The sequence below is a fragment of the Somniosus microcephalus genome, unplaced genomic scaffold, assembly GCF_052327205.1.
Source record: "Somniosus microcephalus isolate GS21.2 unplaced genomic scaffold, FLI_Smic_1.0 unresolved_chr1, whole genome shotgun sequence".
Classification (NCBI taxonomy): domain Eukaryota; kingdom Metazoa; phylum Chordata; class Chondrichthyes; order Squaliformes; family Somniosidae; genus Somniosus; species Somniosus microcephalus.
In genome coordinates, this window is record NW_028225179.1 from 88,190,684 (window position 1) to 88,212,623 (window position 21,940).

Sequence of the window (21,940 nt, forward strand, 5' to 3'; positions counted from 1 at the left end):
TGGTTTATTTAAACAGGATACACAAAAGCGACTGCTCGAGGAGAATGAGCTGACGCTTGAGAAGGCGGTCACTATGGCAGCAGCACACGAAGCTGCAGCGAGAGGCACGGCAGTAATGCAGCTACGGTCACCGGAGCTCAGTGCACACAAATTGGGTTTGAGTTCTGGCAAATGTTATCGTTGTGGAAAGACAACGCATGATCAGAACCAGTGTTGGTTTAAAAACCAAGAATGTAGAACTTGTGGTAGGCTTGGACATATAGCTAGAGTATGCAGGTCAGGGAAGAAGACCAGCAACAAGAAGTCACCGCAAGGAAAATACGCAAAAGTACACAAGGTGGCCGAACAGGAGTCCGATTCAGACGCTAGCAGTAATGAACTGGCTGGCTTAAGCAGTATTGAACTGGCTAGCTTAAGGGTACTCAACGTTGGTAAGGGTGCAGACCTCCAGACAATTTGGGTTACTCTTCAGATAGAAGGAGTCCAAGTAAAAATGGAATTGGACACTGGATCGGCATTGTTGGTCATGAATAAGAAAGATTACAGAAGGTTATTCCAACATATTCCCCTACAGGATACGGAGATTATATTGACAACCTACACGGGGCAGAGAGTGTACACCATCGGGACAATAAAGGTTGCAGTGGCCAACAAGGGCGAAGGAAGTCAAATAATGGACTTATATGTGCTACCGGAGGGAGGTCCACCACTAATAGGCCGGGAGTGGTTTAGAAACATAAATATGGACTGGCATTCGCTAAAAGCCATAAAGAGTGAGAACTCGGTGCAGATAATCAGCCCAGACTCTAGAACTGATGATGGTAAGACCAACCCATGTGCAAAAGACAAAGTTTCAGCACAGAATTCCACTGAGCAACAACAACATAGTTTAACAGAGAATTCTGAGTCTGTCAAGTCTACTGATATGCACATTTTTGAGGGACACTGGGCTCGAACTCAACTCCATTTCAAACTACAACAGCAATTAGAACAAATGATTCGCTGTTTTGAGCAAGAGATGAATGAAATAAAAAAGTTCTTTGTTACAGAGTGGGAGAATCTGGAAAGGCAACAGAAGCAACTGATGGAGAAAATGGAGCAGGAGCACACCAACCATCTGCGCGAGGAGGCCGAACGAATCAAAGCTGATTCAGGTTCTGAAGGTGCGTGCCATAATCTGGTGTCAGAAGAGTTAACGGTCAGCCAACTCCTTCATATGCTGAGGGACAAGACTCTGAAATGGGAAAAACTTGAACATGAGCTGCGATCTTCAAAGGAAAAGGGTTCGGAGCTCTCAAAAGTCATTGAGATGGCTGATGTGACGACACAGACTGAAATGACTGCAACTGAGCAGCCATTGGATGCCAAAAGTACGCTGACTCACGTCAATGTAGAACAACAGACCGCTGAAACAGCTGCTCCGGTAGAGAGATTGCATAGTCCGATCAATCAATCTCCAAAGGAAGTTGAAGTATTAAAATCACAAATGAGGTCACTAGTAAACGACTTGCTGAAAGCCCAGAAAAAGCTGGATGCAGAGGTACACATGAAGAAGTCTCTTCAGGAAAGATATCTGGATTTGGAACAAGAGCTGGCTAACGTCCAGCTGGGTATGGAGGAAATAGACGACCCTCTCGCTGACCTGTCGGACGACTCCGAATATTACTATGTCCTGTCCTGCCCAACTTGTAACTTCGACTCCCACCATACAGAAATCATGGAGGAGCACCGAAAGTCTACAGAACATCGGGAGAAGGTGGCTCTACTACGAAAAAAGGAGGAAGAGAAGGAGGAACTGCGCATGCAGCTGGCAGCTGTGGCAGCTGACAATGGAGCCCAGAGAGTCTCCAAGAAGCAGAAAAGGAAAAGTAAAAACAGAAGATGACCCATCTGAACCATTATCACCTCTACCAGATCACACACGTGGTCCCTCCGAACGGAGCCAAATCAGTTCGGAAGTTCAAGCTGTTAAATCCATGAAAGGACTATTGAATGAGTAACGTGAACCGACTACACCACAGAGATTGAATCTGTGAACTGTTTTCCGCAGAGACTGAATCTGTGATATGTTACGTTAAACATGAAGTTATATATGTATATATGTTATTACGTTATGTTAAATGGGGGAGATGACTATAAAGCTAAGAAGGGAGGAGTGTTGTGTATGTAACCTGTTCCACCTTAAGAGAGCTTAAGCCTGTTCCACCTTAAGAGATGTACTACTTTCTCAGGCTGCTGTAGACGTAATACCGGGGGTGAACACACCGGTATATAAGCACTGTGCAGTAATCTTGTATTCAGTGTAGTCCCTACCTCCAACCAGTAAAGACCTGTTTTATTGTTACTGATTAAGTCTGAGTATTAATTACTTGAACAACTCACAGACTTAACACTTACTCTTTGAATAGGCAATATCACTGCAAAGTGTCCTATCCCCTGGACAATAGGAGTCAACCCGGTTTAACTTTATCTGTTTGTTCAAATGACTGTAACTAATGTCAATCATTATGTAATGCTCCTGTGTCACTTGAGGTTTCTCTCATGTATAAATAAGGTTTCCTTTAAAAAATGAAGATCTCCATGTCCATAACACGAACAGACAAGGTCGCTTCTCTCCGAAAATGGGACAGCCGGTAATCATACAGATAGAAAACATTTACTATCCGATTCTTGCAGTGATTGGCGTTCCTGGTAAGACGTTTATATTCAGTTAATATTCATTTTAACAGTGTTTAACTGTATCACTGCTCCTGCAGTCGCTCCAATTAATATTTTGATGTGCTTGATTTGCGGACATTGATTACTGCCATCAAAGAAATAAAACAAAATGCTCCAAGCTTCTTCCATACACTTCTTGGACCGGGTTTTGCGGCAGTAATAATGGAGACGCTGGCAGCGCTCACCGTTATCGAGTGAACTTGGACAGCAACTTCCAGAGACCACCCTGCGCAGTTAAGCGGGGAAATCAAGAAGTTGCTGACCATGATGCCCTGCTCCTCCAAAAGCTACGCAATTATGGAATCTCGCCTAAAGACATGGCGTGAGTTTGCTGTACATACTTGATAAATAAATGGCCTTTATGTGTTGATGCTGGGCTGGCAGGTAGTCATAACATCTGTGCTTGTATAGCGCATTCCTGCAGGGCGTGATTCTGAAACTGTGTGATATATTAAAATGGGCCGGATTTTGCTGTACAAATAATAGTGAGGCTAATAGCGATCATGGTTATTTAGGTGCAAAGTAGACCTTTTTCAATAAGATTGTGATACACAAAATCTGGAGGAAATGGTAATACGTATCAAGCCCAAAACAGGGAATAGATACATTGGAATATGGTAGTTATATGGCTTGTCATTGTGGTCACAGGAATTTTCAATTCTATTTTTGTACACGCCACCTTTCCCAATGCTTAAACACCCACTTTAACAGGGATTAGGACCTGATACAAGAACGGATGCATTTTACATTTTTCGACTCAGGGTGGAGGCCAAAGAACAGTTTCCATGTCATCAAACGGGGACAATAATTATACTTGGCTCAAAATAAACAGTTTGAAATTCACCTGGGATATAATCTGAGAAATGATTTAAGGGCGGCTACTCCTGTAGCCTTCATTATCTGCGGGTAGAAATTCTTGGCCGGTCTCATATGGGAAGCCCCTCCCAATATTCAGCTCTATTGGTCTATGAAAGTGAATATCGTGTAGATTACCGCCCAAGACGAACAAGCTCTTTGTTGCAAAGCACAGCCATTCTATTCAGAGTCTCCTGTTTACAGTATATTAATAGCCACCAACGCTATTGAAAAACTACATTTCAAATGCATTTTAAATGTCCGTGTCAGATCCATACCAACATTCAAGTTTCGAATAATAACTGTGATTTTATTGTTTTACCAGACACATCTCTGATATAGCTCCAAAGATCCCTCCGCCCATGCTCGGACCCCATGTAACTCCCACCAGTTAACCGGCTGCTGGGATATAAGCGACGTTGATGGTACATAGTTAAGGCAAAATCCAAAATGAAATGTTTGCTACTATATTGTGCACATGATCAATGTAGCGCTGAGAAATCTTGATTTGCTGGTTTTTTGCTGAGGAAAAGCAAGTGATGAAGACCTGGTAGGAATGTTCACCTGCTTCCAGAAAACAAAGCGATGGAATATTGCAGTCAGATTCATGTTATCACACTGACACCTACATTGTATGATTATTTAAGTTGCTTTAAATGATGAGATGCTGGGGACATTTGCAACGTGACGTTTTGGCTTACAACTGGCGTTGCGGTTTGGCCGCCTATTATTATCTACTAGTGGATCCGCAATGTTGGTTTTAAGGAAGGAAAGACAGTTGGAAAGTTACTCCCCACGATGTGTATGGAGTGTCAGGGATGAGTAAATTGGGCCCCCCTCTTATACCCAGCCTGAGATTCCTTTCTGATGAAGTCAATGGAAATTAAAATCAGGCAAATGCTATTATAGGCGCCAGTCTGAAAGGCCAGATTTGGTCCTGTGAAAGCTGAAATATACACGTGAGTTTCACAGCAGATTTTTGTTTTGTTGAAGTAACTCACAGAATAATTTTGTGGTGTATCTCGATGTAGAAATTTATCCTGTCAGAATTGCTAACCTTGTCCGATGGTGTGGGAGAAAGATAGGGACAGACAGCGGAGCGACAGAAAATAATCATGGATTTTCCTACAAAGCAATGTCGACTGATCATCTTTTCTATATCAGGAGAGTTAGTAATGACATCTCCTCCTTTTTGCAGCTAATTTGGTGACAATTGTGATTCTCTCCCGTGGAAAGTGTGGTCTCTCCAAATGCATCACCCGTTACCTGGTGGCCATGGCAGTGGCTGATCTACTGATCCTGGTATTTGGTGTAATTCTGTATGAGATTAACGATGCTTATTTCCCATATTCATTCTTGAACTATACTCCTATTTGTAGTCTCAATATCGCCCTGCATTTTGTCTGCATTGATTGCTCTGTCTGGTTAACTGTGGCTTTCACCTTTGATCGATTTGTTGTTATTTGTTGCCAAAGTTTGCGAACAAAATATTGCACTGAAAGGACTGCGGCTGTGGTGATAGCAGTGGTGTGTTCCTTAAGTGGTCTACAAAATGTTCCAATCTACTTTTTAAATGAACCTCGCGAAATAATTGACAATGCACCATGGTCCTGCACTGTGAAATCTAGCTTCTACACCGTGCCCATATGGGTGGCATATTTGTGGTTGGAAATCATTTTAATCCCATTTGCACCATTTGTTTTCATTTTACTGTTCAATGCCCTGACCGCCAGACACATTCTACTGGCCAATAGAGTGAGAAGGGGACTCCAAGGTAACAAAAGTGGGGATAATCACAACGATCCAGAGATGGAGAACCGAAGAAAATCCATCATTTTACTGCTCGCCATCTCAGGCAACTTTATAATTTTATGGATGGTCATTTTCATATATTTCTTATGTGTGCAATTTACAGATGTTCAACTTTTGGAAACAAATTACAATGACTCTTTCACCATTATGGAACAGTCCGGGTATATGCTTGGAAATTTGAGTTCATGCACAAACACGTTTATTTATGCTGTGTCCCAGAATAAATTCAGAGAGGAATTGAAGAATGTGATTAAGCGCCCCTTGTCTATAATTACTAATTTAATCAAATAATTTAAATTACTTCACAGAACTAAAATGCAATTATATCCATCCGAACCTAACATCAGTTTTTACTTCACATGTAAATGCAGAAATCTCCGAAGGCAATGGGAGCAGCAATCTGGTCTCTATGTTATATGGCACACTGTATGAGATCAAAGATGACTGGGTTAATATTAAACAACAACAGAAAATGTGGAAACACTCAGCAGGTCAGGCAGCATCGTAGAGAGAGAAACAGAGTTAACGTTTCTGGTCAATGACCCTTCATCAGAACTGGAAAAAGTAACAGATATTTAAGCAAGTGCTGGACGGGAAAGGGGGAGGGGAGGAAAGAACAAAGGAAAGGCCTGTGATAGGATAGAAGGCAGGAGAGATTCAAAGACAAAAGGGATGACGTGCAAGGCAAAAGGAGATGGTAGTGGGTCAAGTTAAGAAAGGAAATATGACTCTTGATGAGGTGTAAATGACAATGGCAGAATCATCAGCAGCTGCCATGTGAGAGAGAAAAGAAAACATGGGGGCCGGGGTTATGGTCTGAAATTGTTGAACTCGATGTTGAGTCCAGAAGACTGTAAAGTGCCTAATCGAAAGACGAGGTGCTGTTCCTCGAGCTTATGGTGAACTTCGTTGGAACATTGTAAGAGGCCGAGGACAGAGAGTTCAGAGTGGGAGTGGAGTGGAGAATTAAAGTGACAGGCGACTGGAAAATCGGGGTCACCCTTACAGACTGAATGGTGGTGTTCTGCAAAGCAGTCACCCAATCTGTGTTTGGTCTCCCCAATGTAGAGGAGACCGCATCGTGAGCAGTGAATACAGTATATTAAATTGCAAGATGTACATGCAAATCGCTGTTTCACCTGGAAGGAATGTTTGGAGTCCTGGACACTGGGAAGGGAGGAGGTGAAAGGGCAGGTGTTGCATCTCCTGTGCTTGCACGGGAAGTTGCAGTGGGAAGGGAAAGGGGTATTGAGGGTGATAGAGGAGTGGACCAGGGTGTTGTGGAGGGAACAGTCCCTTTGGAATGCTGAATGGGGAGGGGAGGATAAGGTATGCTTAGTGGTGGGTTCATGCTGGAGGTGGCGAAAATGGCGGAGGATGATCCGTTGAATGTGGATGCTGGTGGGGTGAAAGGTTGTGACAAGGGGAACCATATCATGGTTCTGGGAGGATGGGGAAGGGGTGAGTGCAGAATTTCACTAAATGGAATGGACAAGGTCAAGGGCCATGTCAACCACGGTAGAGGGGTAACCCTCAGTTGAGAAAAAATGAAGACATATCGGAGGCACTAGTGTGTAAGGTGGCATCATCAGAATAGATGCGGTGGAGATGGAGAAACTGAGAGAATGGAATAGAGTCCTTACAGGGAGCCGGGTGGGTGGAAGTATAGTCCAGCTAACTGTGGGAGTCGGTGGGCCTATAATGGATGTTTGTCGATAGCCTATTCCCAGAAATGGAGAAAGAGAAGTCAATGAAGTAAAGGGACGATTCGGAGATGGACTATGTGAAGGTGAGGGAAGGGTGGAAATTGGTAGGAAAGTGAATTAAATTTTCTGGTGCCGGGCGAGAGCAGGAAACGGCACCAATACAGTCATCAATGTACTGGAAAAAGAGGTTGTTAGCGAGGGGACCTGAGTAGGACTGGAACAAAGAATGTTCCACATATCCCACGAAAATGCAAGCAAAGCTAGGGCCCATGTGGGTCCCCATAGCAACACCTTTAATTTGGAGGAAGTGAGTGGAGTCAAAGGTAAAGTTGTTCAATGTGAGAACAAGTTCAGCCAGATGGAGGAGGGCGGTGGATTGGGATTGGTTGGGCATCTGTTCAACGAAGAAGCGGAAAACCCTCTGGCCGTCCTGGTGGGGGATGATGGTGTAGAGGGATTGGACGTCCATAGTGAAAATGAGACAGTTAGGGCCAGTAAACTTGAAAACGTTAACGTGGTGGAGGGTGTCGGAAGAGACGCGAATGTAGGTGGGAAGAAAAAAATCAGTTCCTGTTCTTTTTCCAGTTCTGACGAAGAGTCATTGACTTGAAACGTTAACTCTGTTTCTCTCTCTGTGATACTGCCTGACCTGCTGAGTATTTCCAGCATTTTCTGCTGTTGTTTCAGATTTCCAGCATCCGCAGTATTTTGCTATTGGATTAATATTAACGTCTGCCTGTCGTATAAGACAGGCGTTATTGAATTGGATCAAACACACAACTTTTTTTGCAGAAACTAAGAAAATCAATTACAAAAACATATATATAATTTTTCGCTGATCCTCCTCATTCCGTCAGAAACATGCGTAGTTATCTGTTGAAACTGTTAACTATTCCCTTCAACTGGCAAGTCTTTCAAATTATGCCACGAGTGTTTGATCCTTTCAGTGACAATTCCTGCCTGACCTGATATTTTGCTCCCAAGTTGCGAACTTTCAACATGTAACGTGAAATTTGAAATGTTCACCACATAGAATAATTACGTTGAATAAAGTTGCTCATCGTCTTCATGGTGTTGGACAATCCAATTAGGTCACTCCATGTCTGCTCTTTACCAAGGAAACTTCAAACACCTTCAAGTTTTCTATAAAAGTCAATTCGTGTCTGTTGCTCGATTAAGATTGTGCAACTACCATATGAATACTGTATGCAATTTCCTCATCCAGCTGTCCAATTTAGATTTGAATGTTGACACTGTTACTGCATCCAACACTAACCCTGCAAGTGACTTCCACAGCCTTACAACCCATTATGTACAGAACCTTCTGCTGCACTTTGCTCTAAATCTTTTACCTTTAATCTTCGACCGATGACTCATCAGCCTTGGTCCCTCAACTACTGGAAACATGCTGCTTATGTCTATCCTTACCCAAACGATCATCATTGTAAACACTGGTATCACATTGCAGTGCAATGTTGTCCAACGGAAAGAATATGTTTTTGTAAGTACATAATTATCTCTGTGGTACCACAATCAATTGCAATGTTACAATGATCAATGTAGAAAGTCATTAAAAACATTCCTTTAATGAATTGTTGCAATAATCATTGAATAGGGCAGTTTGGTTTCATGATACATCACATTGTGGTCAATTTTCAACTTACTCCATGAAGCTGGAGTTGCAGATAATACCTGCATTGTAGAAACTGTTTGATTTTCATCTCCATTGATTTCATTGGAAGTAAAAAAAATGGGTGGTTTCTACAATGGGCAGCCAATCTATAAAATAACTTTTACTTGGCAGAGGCAAGTTGAAAATCTAACTGTTAAGTTGCCCATCATTAGGCTTGTCACCACAGCTCAGGACTAACTTCATTTACCTGAGTTAAACTATATGCTGAGACTTTTTGATCAATCCAATTGGACAGGGGTGGGGAAGCAAAACTGCTGGTATCGCATTGATTGACTGTTATATTCACTGTCTGAAATTCAATGACTTTAATAGAACTAAATATCAGGCGTGTCGCATAATGATCTAAAATTGTGATCCCGCCTGTTTTGTCTCCTGCCCATCTCCAATTTCACGCCCAATATGAGAACTATAGCAGTGTTGCATCAGATCCTGTGCACTGAACCCAAGCCAAACATAAGGACAGGCAGGACATTACCAGAGAAAGCAAAGGGCACGTCAGCTCTGAAATTATTTCACCTCAGATCCATGCTGGTTGAGAAATTGGCTAAATCCCCAAAATAGGCATGTTACGCCATTAACCCAAGACCGTTCATTGCATTGTCTGGAGCATGGTGAATTGGTGCTCGGTTCTGCTTTATATAAGTTCAGCATGCAGCCAGCGCACACACACTGTTAATTGGATTCACACAACAGCAGGGGGTGCAATATTGCCATTGGCTAGCACTACCTAAAGGCAGCCTGCACCTCTTAAAGGGGAGGTGCATTGTGGCTCTGTTAGACATCAGGGGTGTCCAAAATGGATAGTTATGCAGCTAAAATTGTGATGTGAATAATGCTATGTTTACATGATTGTATTAGAACTGGAGACAGAAAGTCTCTTCAGACTAATATTAGAACAATTAGGTACATGCTTAGAATCTGCTTGTGTTTTGGTTCTCTGCAGATGTTATAGCATTCTGCAGTGCGACGATCACACATAATCTTGTTTCATAGAAAAACATAGAAAAATAGGAGCAGGAGTAGGCCATTCGGCCCTTTGAGCCTACTCCACCATTTAATATGATCATGGCTAATCCTTTATCTCAATACCATATTCTCGCCCTCTTCCCATACCTCTTGATGCCTTTTTGTGCCGAGAAATCTATCTATCTCCTTCTGAAATATATTCAGTGACTTGGCCTCCACAGCCTTCTGTGGTAGAGAATTCCACAGGTTCACCACCCTCTGAGTGATGAAATTTCTCCTCATCTCAGTCCTAAATGTCCTACCCCATACCCTGAGACTGCGACCCCTCATTCTAGACACCCCTGCCAGGGGAAACACCCTCCCTGCATCCAGTCTGTCTAGCCCTGTCAGAATTGTATATGTTTCCACGAGATCCCCTCTCATTCTTCTGAACTCTAGAGAATACAAGTCTAGTCGACCCAATCTCTGATCATACGACAGCCCTGCCATCCCAGGAATCAGTCTGGTGAACCTTCGCTGCACTCCCTCTATAGCAAGTATATCCTTTCTTAGGTAAGGAGACCAAAACTGCACACAGTACTCCAGGTGTGGTCTCACCAAGGCCCTGTATAACTGTAGTAAGACTTCGTTGCTCCTGTACTCAAATCCTTTGGCAATGAAGGCCAACATAACATTTGCCTTCCTAACTGCTTGCTGCACCTGCATGTTTGCTCTCAGTGACTGGTGTACAAGGACACCAGGTTCCTCTGTATATCAACAGTTCCCAATCTATCACCATTTAAATAATACTCTGCCTTTCTGTTGTTCCTACCTAAATGAATAATTTCACACTTATCGACATTATACTGCATCTGCCATGTATTTGCCCACTCACTCAACTTGTCTAAATCGCCTTGAAGCCTCTTTGCATCATCCTCACAACTCACAATCCCACCTAGTTTTGTGTCATCAGCAAACCTGGAAATATTACACTTGGTTCCCTCATCCAAATCATTGATATGTATTGTGAATAGCTGGGGCCCAAGCACTGATCCTTGTGGTACACCACTAGTCACCGCCTGTCACCCCGAAAAAGATGTATTTTTCCCTACTCTCTATTTCCTGTCTATTAACCAATTTTCAATCCATGCCAGTATATTACCCGCAATCCCATGTGCTTTAATTTTGCACACTAACCTCATATGTGGGACTTTATCAAAGGCCTTCTGAGAATCCAAATACACCACATCCACTGGTTCTCCCTTATCTATTCTATCAGTTCCATCCTCAAAAAACTCCAGTAAGCTTGTCAAACATGATTTCCCTTTCATAAATCCATGTTGACTTTGTCTAATCCTGTTGATATTTTCTAAGTGTCCTGTTATCACATCCTTTACAATAGACTCTACCATTTTCCCTACTGCTGATGTTAGGCTAAATGGTCTGTAGTTCCCTGTTTTCTCTCTCCCTCCTATTTTAAATGGTGGGGTTACATTTGCCACCCTCAAATCTGCAGGAACTGTTCCATAATCTATAGAATTTTGGAAGATTACAACCAATGCATTCACTATGTCCATGGTTACCTCTTTTAGTACTCTGGGATGCACAATATCAGACCCTGGGGATTTATCAGCTTTCAGTCCCATTAATTTCTCCAGCACTATTTTTTTTACTAATATTAATTGCCTTTAATTCCTCCTTCTCACTAGACCCTTGGTTCCCTAGCATTTCTGGGAAGTTATTTGTTTTCTCTTCCATGAAGACAGAATCAAATTATTTGTGTAATTGTTTAACCATTTCCTTGTTCCCCATTATAAATTCTCCCGTTTCTGACTGTAAGGGACCTACATTTGTCTTCACTAATCTTTTTCTTTTTACATACTTATAGAAGCTTTTACAATCCACTTTTATGTTCCTTGCATGTTTACTCTCATGCTCTATTTTTCCCCTCTTAATCAATCACTTGGTTCTTTTTTGCTGAATTCTAAACTGCTCCCAATCCTCAGGTTTGTTACTTTTTTCTGGCAACTTTATATGACTCCTCTTTGGAGCTAATACTATCCTTAATTTCTTTTGTCAGCCATGGTTGGGGCCACTTTTCCTTTTGTGTTTTTACACCAGAAAGGAATGTATAACTGTTGCAATTCATGCATTCGTTCCTTAAATGTTAGCCACTGCTTATCCACCATCATGCCTTTTAATGAAGCTCCCCAATCTATCATAACCAACTCACTCCTCATACCATCGTAGTTTGCTTTGTTTAGATTTAGGACCCTTGTTTTGGATTGGACCTCTTCACTTTCCATCTTAATGATGAATTCTATCATGTTTCCATGCTAACTATCTGATATTTTCAACTTAGGATTTCAACTTTGTTTATGTATCTCATTTTGGACCAACTAAGGCGCAATTCCTAAGTTCCTTCCATTATTACTAATAACCAGGATATAGTGCTAAGTTAGGAATTGGAGTTCGCTGAACAAAACTGCTTGTGAAGATAATTAATATAGAAAGACATAGAATAAAAGGAATTTATGGGAGTTAAGGTATCCATCTCAGGATGGAGCAGTGTGTATTATGAAAGTAAGATAATGACCGGCTGAGACCAAAAAGCACTGGCTTGGCCCTCAAGATTGAAAGGGTACAAGGCCAGGCCGAGCATCAATTGTACGAGGGAAGATAGGGACCAGGGAGATAAGACACGATTTCCAAAGGAAGAACTTTCAGAAAGATTAAAAAATAAGAAAAATTGGTTGAGATCATGAGACTCATTTAGGGGAGGGATTTCATCCAAAAATTGAGACAAAGGACTCGACGGCCAATTGGGTACTGAGCTTTTAGGGAACCTCTATAGGTTAAATGGTATTGTCAATAATTTGGCCTCAGTCCCATCCCTATAAAGAGAATAAAAAGAACACACTGAGGGCTTGCCCACACAGACGGTGGAGAGCAGAACCAAGTAAAAGTTTTGCTGTTCGAACGCTTTTTCGAGAGTGAACACATGCTTACCATCTCAGAGGTTCTAGAGAAGAGGAAGGAAGGCTGCAAGCCAGAGCACTGTTCACGCACGCCAACCTTCTGTCTGATTGGTTCTGGTATCAGCTACTTGTCATGGTCATATGTTTTTGCTGTATTACTATTGTGTTATATTCTGTCCTAAACTCTGATTAAACACAATATACCCACCATATTGGATTGTACTCGATCCTGATTATTGGAAAGACTAGAGATATGCGAAGACGAGCTGAGCCAAGAGTGGAAGAGGGTAGTTGTGGACGAAATTAATTGAGGATGGGTTCAGTCTATAAAGGTACTAGGCATTGTTATCTAGTTGTAAAGCAAAAACTAAATGGGACATAAAGGCATAAAGGCACAAGAGTCGGGTTAAGGTGAGGGGAGAGGGACAGGAAGGAAGAAAAGCACACATGCAGCATGATTAGCTGGAAAGTGGGAAATGTTTGTTGGGTGAGGGGAAGTGGGATGCGAGAAGAAAGAGCAGGGATGAATACACCGTTGTTTTCCCCAAGTGGATCAAAGTTGCCGGTAGCCACAGGACACACCACCCGGTGTCCAATGATTTGCAGCACTCTTTTTCATCCAGCTCATAAATTGTTTGGGTGTCAGGTTGTCCTCCGCCTGTGCGCTCCTGCTCCCTCCTGTTGTGAGTGACATTGGCCTGCAAGAGAAAGGAGAGTGTGTGAGTGACTGTGGAGCAATGTGTTCGGGAGATGTGCCTGCCATATTTGAATAGCTGTCATTGTGTGCAAGGTGTGAGCTGTGTGTGTGAGTGTTGGTGGGTGAGTGCTGGGGGTGTGGTGCGTTGGGCAGTGTGTGCAGAGTGTGGGTCAGATGGTGGTATGTAGCATTTGTTGAAGCATTGACTCACCCTGACCACCCGAGTGAGGTTGTTTAATTTCTTCCTGCACTGTGTGTGGATCCTGGGGACCACAGTGCTGCCCGAGACCTGCTGGGCTACCTCCTTCCACATGGTGCAGAAGACTTGCAGTGAGGGTCTCCTGCCACTTGTCAGGTACAGCACCACCCTGTGTCTCTCCATAGTGAGGACCAAGGCCTCCAATGCTTGCCTGCTGAATCTGAGAGCTCTCTCCTTGATCTGCCATAATGACACCTCCTTCAATGGCCTGGTTCCTTCTCCTGGGCCTTCTGCTGCTTGCTGAGACAGCTGCAGAGCCAGCAATGCTGAGAATGAGGTTCTGCAGCATGGTTGAACCTCACCTTTAAGAACTGGAAGAGCCTGTGGCAATGATGGCTAGCGTTTAGACAGCATCTGAAATTGCTAAGCACTTTGAGTCTAATGCCACTGAGCTGGGTCAATTAACGCTAACACTTAATTTAGCGTGCAGCGAGATTCATTCACACATGGCGCTACATCTCAAACTGTTCAGAAGTTAGCGCCCATTCCTGGGCTATAATGAATTTCTCCCACAATGGATTTTGCACAATTTTTTATTTACAACTCAACCAGCAGAAACAACTAAAAATGGGACATCGTGGCCGGTTCGGCACGACAGTCTGCGAGAACCTAAGAAGCTCCTCTAGAGGAGGACGTCCCACCAGAAGAATCAGGTGTCACGCAAGAGCTGATCACTCTGCCGATTTGACGTTGGTTCCTTGCTTCAAAAGTCAAACGTATTGCTTGATGCTGTCTTTATGCTTGAGTAAACTGTTTGAACGCTGTGTGCACTGTTAAATCATGTAAAGTGACTTTGATTAATGATTATACAGCGTAGTGTGACCTCTTTTGGCTGGCTACTGTCAAGGTTCACGAATCATTGCAACATCTGTATCCCTACAGCCCGTTTTCTTTTTCCATTTACTGCAAAAGAGAAGCAAAATGTTCATGGTGTAAAGCAAGGTGCCAATTCGCCATGGGATAAATATTTGTCTCAGTCTGTAGCGCTATATGGACAGTATCATATCAGCCGCCGATTATATGACCTGCCTGATATTCAGTTCTATTAAAGGCTGAATATCAGGCAGGTCGTGTAACAAGCAGCCGATATGTTAACGCCTGTTTAGTGCTACAGTCCAAGGGGGAATATCTGCTCTCTTAATCCGTTTTGTGCTACTGGTGGAGACCAATTTCACCTCAAATGCCTTGCTTTTTACACCAGGCAGTGCAGGTTGGTTAACTCTCGTTCCCCCATACATTAAAAAATGCTTTCAGAGTGCCTGACCTTTGTAGTTTCCAAACTAAATATTTATAAGAACATAAGAACATAAGAAGTAGGAGCAGGAGTAGGCCATTCAACCCCTCGAGCCTGCTCCGCCATTCAATAAGATTATGGCTGATCTGATCTTGGCCTCAACTCCTTTCCTGCCCGCTCCCCAGAACCCTTGACTCCCCTGTTTTGCAAAAATCTGTCTCTCTCCACCTTGAATATATCCATTGAGTCAGCCTCCACAGCTCTCTGGGGCAGAGACTACCAAAACTCTAGTCAATAAAATTAACATTTCAAAGCATTGCACCCGAACAATAACATGATTCTGTTTATTTATTTTTATATATTAATACTTTATTTTAATTTTAATTTGAAGGCTTCTGTCGCTTCCAAAAGCATTGGCTAGCACTTGGGATTTTTGCCCAGAACTGTGAAAGTTTATGTCAATTCAGATTATGCAGTGTGATTTTGTGCAGAGCCCTCACTTTCGTCGAATGTATAATTTAGTATTTAAATTACTATTTTTTCCCCTTTAAGCTTCTAGTAGAGTCAGATCATTTCTAAAAAAAACTCTCTGAGGATAGGTTGGAGGATAAGTTACAAAAACAATGTGCAGGTAAAACCCGTTGTGTTTTTTTCTATTCAAAACGCGGAGCTGTGTTTGTGAGAGAGAAGAGGACAATGTCCCAGAAATTCTGGTCCCACGGGTGAGTACGCGCTGTGTACTCACGCGTAGGCCCAACGAAAGTGCCAGTTTCGTGCATGCACTGCGCATGCGCGGGAAACCGGATCTTCCGTTCCCTTAAAGGAAGGGGTTCACAGGTCGAACGCGTGCGCCGAAGAGGCAGCGCATGCCTGGAACTTCCGGTTTTTTTTCAGGTTTCTCCGGGAGGGTAAGTCTCCAACAGCTACGCTTATAAAAAGCAGTCACAAGGCTTGCTTTTAACAAGGTAAGTGGCGAATTAAGTAAAATTAAAACATTTTTCCACAGGTTTATTATTTTTAAATACTTTAAAGAAAGGTAAGTTTATTTTTAGCCCCGTTAGAAACTGTAATTAATTTTTTTTTATTTTAAATTATTGTTTAAAATAGCTATTTTATGTAATTTATAGTTATTTTAAAAATGTGATTTAAAAAAACTTTTATTTGAAGTTTTAGTTATGTTTTGTGGTTGAACTCTAATTCATAGATTCGACAGGACTTCCTGTCAAATCTGTGCATAGAGATTCCCTACTACGATTGGCTCTCAATGGCCCACGGGATCCCAGGGGACGCTTTGAACTAACTGCGCCCCTGGGATACGCAAGCATTGCGCGCTGGCATTTGGAGCAGGCCCAGGATCGGAATCCCATGCGGGCCCACAGCACAATGGCCGGCGCACAAGGTAAGTGCAGATCGGGGGCTTACACCCGCGGGAAGCCTCCGACCCAAATTTCTGGGCCATTATCAGCAGGTGTTGTGGATCAGCTGACCATTGTAGAAACCGTCTGATTTATTTTTTGAACGGAAATTAAAATCGGATGGTTTCGAAAGTGGGCTCCTGATTCACAACTCCAGTTTGATGCCCCAGCCAGCAGATTGACAATGCATCCCACTGTGTCTTTTCCCATCTTAATGGGAGCTCATTTTTGTTAAGGAAACAGATGGAAACTTAAAGCAAACTGCCTCTAATTTTCACCTGATTATCAGAATGACATCTTGAGAGATAAAAAGTATTTACAGCCTAGTCAGGGACACCTGTGAGACAAATAGAGAGGAAATCAGATTGAAAGAGAGAGAGAGAGAGAATAATAGCTTTTATCTTTCACTGCAAGTGGGAAGTTAATGGTAGTGGTTGATCCAACCATTATACCAACCACCCAAATTTTCATTCCAATAAAGTCAACTGAACAGGAAACCAGGTGCGGTGTTTGAGACACAGCCTATCGGTTACTACTGTAAGGGGTTGGTTTATGGGGTTATTGTCTGGCCAGTCAGGTGTATCTGAGCTGCTCCAGCCCCGTGTGGTTTCGAATCGCTTCCCCTTTGGTTCTGACCGCCGGACTTATTTCAGTAGCGATATAAACAAGACGAGACCAGTGGTTGGGTGCAAAGAAAACCAGTGTTTTATTGAAATAAAGAATAAATTGCTATACAATGAAAATAATTATGAATACAGTACACTTTTACTTAACGGGGAGGAGAGAAGACGGACACATCGAGGGAAAATTGACTAAAATAACAATTTAACAAAATTCCCCTTTAGTTCCCACCCCTTATACCTATCTAGATTGCCTTGTAATGGGCCAGAAAGTTTATGCTCACCAGTAAACGCCTGCTCCATGCCCCTGTGGTCTGTCTTGGATTTTTCACCGCCCGAAGTAGAGATACCCCAGTAATTCAAAAGTAACTGCTGGTATTCCACTTCTTTGGGCGGGCTGCTGAGCTGTTCCTCTTGTAGGCAGGGCACCGGAGGCGAGGCAGTAGAGAGAGAGAGAATGGCTTCCTGAGGGGCTATCTTTATACCCCATTTGGGAGCCCTTATCTTCGCGCCCAAATCTGGACGTATCTGGGTTATACAAAAGGGACCAATCTGTCCCCATTGACTGTTATGGGTTTGAATGTGTTTCCCATTCATTTGACTGGTTTGAGAATGGAGCTGTTCCAGTTTGAAATGTCCCACTGATTTCTCAAGTGCTGGGCAAACAAACCTTAAGTGTTCGGTAAACAGTACTCAAGCGTTCATGTAAACAATCCTTTGTCCTGTGGTCACCGCCCAACCGCAATTGATTGACAGCTTCAAGTGCTTAAGCCCTTGAGTCAACACTGCTGAGGGCTTGTAAACAAACAATCCTTTGTTCCATGTTGAAAACTTCCTAAACCGCAGTTGATTGACAGTTTCAAGTACTCAGAGGCCGGTATTTTTTTCAATCCTTTGTCAGCCAGTGATGGGAGATATTGAGACAGGCTGTCTTTCTCTTTTGCCATGAGGCCTGACAGCCATCTTTGATGCCCTGGGTTTTTATGGTACATTCCAACCAGGTTTTCTTTAATAAAATAATCTTCGGGGGCTGCGGAAATTTTGCAAACCTTACCGTCCCCCCTTGGATACTAAAACTTGCTTGCAGTATCCTATTTAAGGTGAGCAAAGATTTCTGACCCCCCACAAACAACCTTCCCTTATACTTATCTATATCTATCTCTGATCCCCCGACACCTCCATCCCCCTTACCCAGAGAGAATCGCAGTGCACGGCAGGCATCTATCGATAGAAAAACATGATTATTTACAATAATACAAGCACGGAGGGGGTCTAATACCCCTGCACCACTTGTGACATCATAGAGCTTTATCCCAATACAACATCTTTAATGAGATTAACACCAAGCCAAAACATATTTGTTAAAAATACAAACGGAAGAAAACGAGCTTCCCCTTTTCCTTTTCTTTTTTTTTATAATGCGATTGCCTGACACTTTAATAAATGGCACCATCCTTCAGCCATAAATGTATTTCAAACTTCCACAATCTGCAAACACAACAATTCACAGGCATATGCAATTTGTTCAATTGACTCCAGACAAATAGTACAATCTCACAGTTAGGAACTAAATTCACACATTATTTCCTTTGGAGTTGGGATCAGTACATAATACAAAATATACAATTAACAAGCCTTTTGTAAACACTTAATCTTAATCTGGATTTCCAATAACAGTTTAATTGCTGTGAACAATAATGTGCCAAGTATTGTTACACATTCTACATGTCAATCAATGTGTTCCAGTGTGTGAAACAGAATAGAACATTTAAATTACTTCTCACGGATAACGTAATTATTTTCTATGCTAAAGTAAACAGTTATTAAAATATTTTCCAATGCCGTCTTTTCCTTGGGGTGATGATTTGTATCCTCGGGCACTGGAGGGAGACCTCCCCATACGTGAAGCCAGTCTCCCCAGAATACTGGATTGAATTGAATCCCAGTCATCCTGGCCAGCTCCCCTCATGGGCATCTGCCTCCCGCAGACCCCTCCCTTCCCAAACCTGGGCTAGGGGTGCTCCCTTCCCCGAGCATCCAAAGACACGGTGATCCTCCGCACCTTTCGAAGCTCTGAAAAAGACTTTAAAAAAAATCTAGCCAGGTGCCCTGGCTCGGGGGAATGTGATCGGGTCCCACGACCTCGGCTCACATAGACAACACTCTGGAATGGTTCCATGCTTAAAACTTATACTTTAATACTTAAAACTACTGATTGCAATATAAAATTAAAATTAACGCACTCTAACTTACTCCTCTATACACATCACTTAAAATTTTACTACTTAAACTATATACATCCGCCACCCGTCTCCTGGCGACCAGCCTAATCCCTGTTTGGGCTGCTCCCTGCGGCATGGCTGCACTGATCTCTACTCCTGGTCCCTTGCAGCTTATGGCTGCTGGCTGGGGACCTCTGTCTCTTGGCTTCTCCCTGACTCAGGAGACCGCCCTTTTCCACTGGAAAGCTGGTGACCATACTTTCCTGGGCTGGGGTTCCCGAAGAGACGTCCTAGGGAGTGTCGCTGGTGGGGCTACCCTGGCGAGTGGACCCTTAGCTTGGGTCACAGTTCTTGCTGGCTGGGGACCATCTCCCTCTGGTCCCTCCCTTCCCAGGCCTGGGCTGGGGACGGGCAATCCCTTGCCACCGGCTACCGGTGGCTGAGAGTCTTCCCCTTCAGGTTTAAAACCTGGTTCAGGCTCCTCCCCGGAGTCCCATAAGAGAGGGGGAATCGCTCGGGCCAAGTGCTGGGGAATTTCTCCTTTCACGCATACAACTGCACCTGCATCTGCAGTCTGTGTGAGTGTACCTGCTGCAGGCTGAGGATTTCTAACCTCAGGTACAATCCCAGCTGCCCATTTCCCTGCCTCCGGCTTAAACAATTTACATTGTTTAATATAACTAGCAGCCTGCCAGTAACCCTGTTCTAAATTCTTTCTCCTTACCAGGCCGGCCTTAAAGGTGGAATCTTGGGCTTGGACTGGCTTTTGGTCTGGGGCCAAAGCTATCCCCTGTGTGCCTCCCTTGTCCCAGATTGCTGCTACTGGGCCTGCTCTACAGAACTCTCCTTCCCTGTCCCCCTGCTTGGCCACCTCGTCGGTCTTGTGATTACCCTCCCACGTGGAATGGAGGGATCCTAAACCTATGGCCAAAGGTTTTGACCTTTCCCCAGCCTGCTCGTTCCCTGTGGGTCCCATTAAGCTAAATGGGACCTTGTTAGACCGGGGTGAATTGGTCAGGTCTTCCGAATGGACCACTGTGCTGGAAGCTCCAGTGTCCACCGAATATCTCCCCTGCACCGTTTTCACCCCCATCTTAACATAGGGCCTGCTCCCCTCAGCATTTTTGCGGGGACACAGGTCGACAGGCTGCGCTGGCAATAGTCATTGCTGGGAGTGGGATGGGGCAGACGGGGTCAAAGCACTGGTGGCAGCTGCTACTCTCCCCTGGCCAGTCAGAAGAGACCGCATTGCCTCCAATAGTGGCTCGACTGAGGCGAGGGGAATTCCTGTCTCTACCTTTTGGACTGGGGCTGTGGGATTCTTTCCCTTGTTATCTTTCCAGGGATTCTTACAGTCTTTTCTCCAGTGACCGTCTTTCCCGCACCCATAACAATTTAACTTAGCCTGGGAGGGACGGTTCCCCTCCTGGTGCCACTCTTTCTTATTCGGGCCCCCAGGTTTAACCTCATGCACTTTTCCCTTGGGTTAGTGCGTCTCGGTACCCCTCATGTTTCTAAAGGCTACTGTGAGCCAACGGATCATCGCCTCTTCGGTGGTCTGGGGGTTTCGGGGGTCAAACCAAGCCGCGACCTGGGCTCGGATTTGGGGTAGGCAGTTTGTCATTAGACAACGGAGCCAGTGAGTCAATTGGGCTGGGTTCACTGCTGCCCATGCTTGCATTCCCGGGCATGCACTCCAGTAGACTGGCCACAGCCTGTCTGCAAACTCCTGCGGGGACTCCCCTGGGAGCTGTACCATTCTTTCTACCCGGGCGAATGGACTACCATTATTGAGTCCCATGGCCTCCAATATCTCGTTCCTCAAATCCTCGTATTCTTTCTGCCCCCTTTTGCATTCGCCAGATAGGGTCTGGAGGAGATCACCTCCCAGGGAAAACAGCAGCATTTTAGCTTGCTCTGTGTCATCGCAGTCATTAACACAAGCTGCTTTCTCTACCTCCCTGAAGTGCAGAGAGTGGTCTCCCTTTTTAGTGAGCTTGGGGATGTGGCTAACCATGGCCCTGAGCTGTTGGGTGCCATACGGCACCAAAAACTGATTCTGGATGGCCCCTGGGTCATCGTCATCAATGGGCGGACCATACCTCCATTGTAGGAGGGAGTACACTGGTCCTGGTCCCGGCCTATCTAGTGGGGCCTGCTGTGCTTCCTCTACCACCTCATCCTCCACCCCCCTTTGCTGCCAGAGCTCCTGAAAGCTTGGAGCTATGGGTGGCGGTCGTGGGACCTCTGATTCCCTAACCAACTTTGTTCTGGGTGTTGCCTGTGGGACGGTTCTATTTGGGTTGCCGGTAAAGTCCGACTGGCCTGTCTTCGGGCTGATAAGACATATCATCCCCTTTGCCCTCTTTAAAGCCACATTCAAGCTTTCTATCTCTTCCCTACAGGGGCCATGTTCTGCTTCCTCGAACCCTTGGTCGCAGGCCAGCTTATACGCTGCCTTTACATCCCTAACCTTTTCCTCCTGCTCTCTTACTTCTTGTATGAGGCGGGCGTTCTCCTCCTGCACCCTCATCTCATTACTCTTGTCCTCTGTAACTAGGCACTTCATGTAGTGTCCGTGTGTAGATAAAGACACTGAAGACAGGAGTTGGTTCATAGGTATTTACTAAGCAAGTCTGGGGGGGGGTTTCTAAAGGATATACACAATACACAGGCTTATATAGCCCAAGTGGCAATTACCGGCATTACGCACACCTGGGGCTCTTAAAGGCACATACACCATAATTGCTCTTAAAGGCACATACACCACAATTCCCCCCTTCTAG

The 21,940-nt window shown here is 44.0% G+C and overlaps 1 protein-coding gene across 1 annotated transcript; it reads left to right on the forward strand.

Annotated features, from left to right (window-relative positions):
• Positions 1–2,621: 2,621 nt before the first annotated feature.
• Positions 2,622–5,676, forward strand: LOC147095571 (uncharacterized). The gene is made up of 2 exons (XM_085974704.1): positions 2,622–2,691; positions 4,772–5,676. The coding sequence occupies exons 1-2, from the start codon at positions 2,622–2,624 to the stop codon at positions 5,674–5,676; spliced, it is 975 nt and encodes a 324-aa protein (XP_085830830.1).
• Positions 5,677–21,940: the final 16,264 nt, after the last annotated feature.

Coding starts and splice junctions, on each gene's coding strand:
- LOC147095571 (XM_085974704.1), top strand. CDS start 2,622: ATGGGACAGCCGGTAATCATACAGATAGAAAACATTTACTATCCGATT. Junction 2,692..4,771: donor TGCAGTGATTGGCGTTCCTG/GTAAGACGTTTA, acceptor TCCTTTTTGCAG/CTAATTTGGTGACAATTGTG.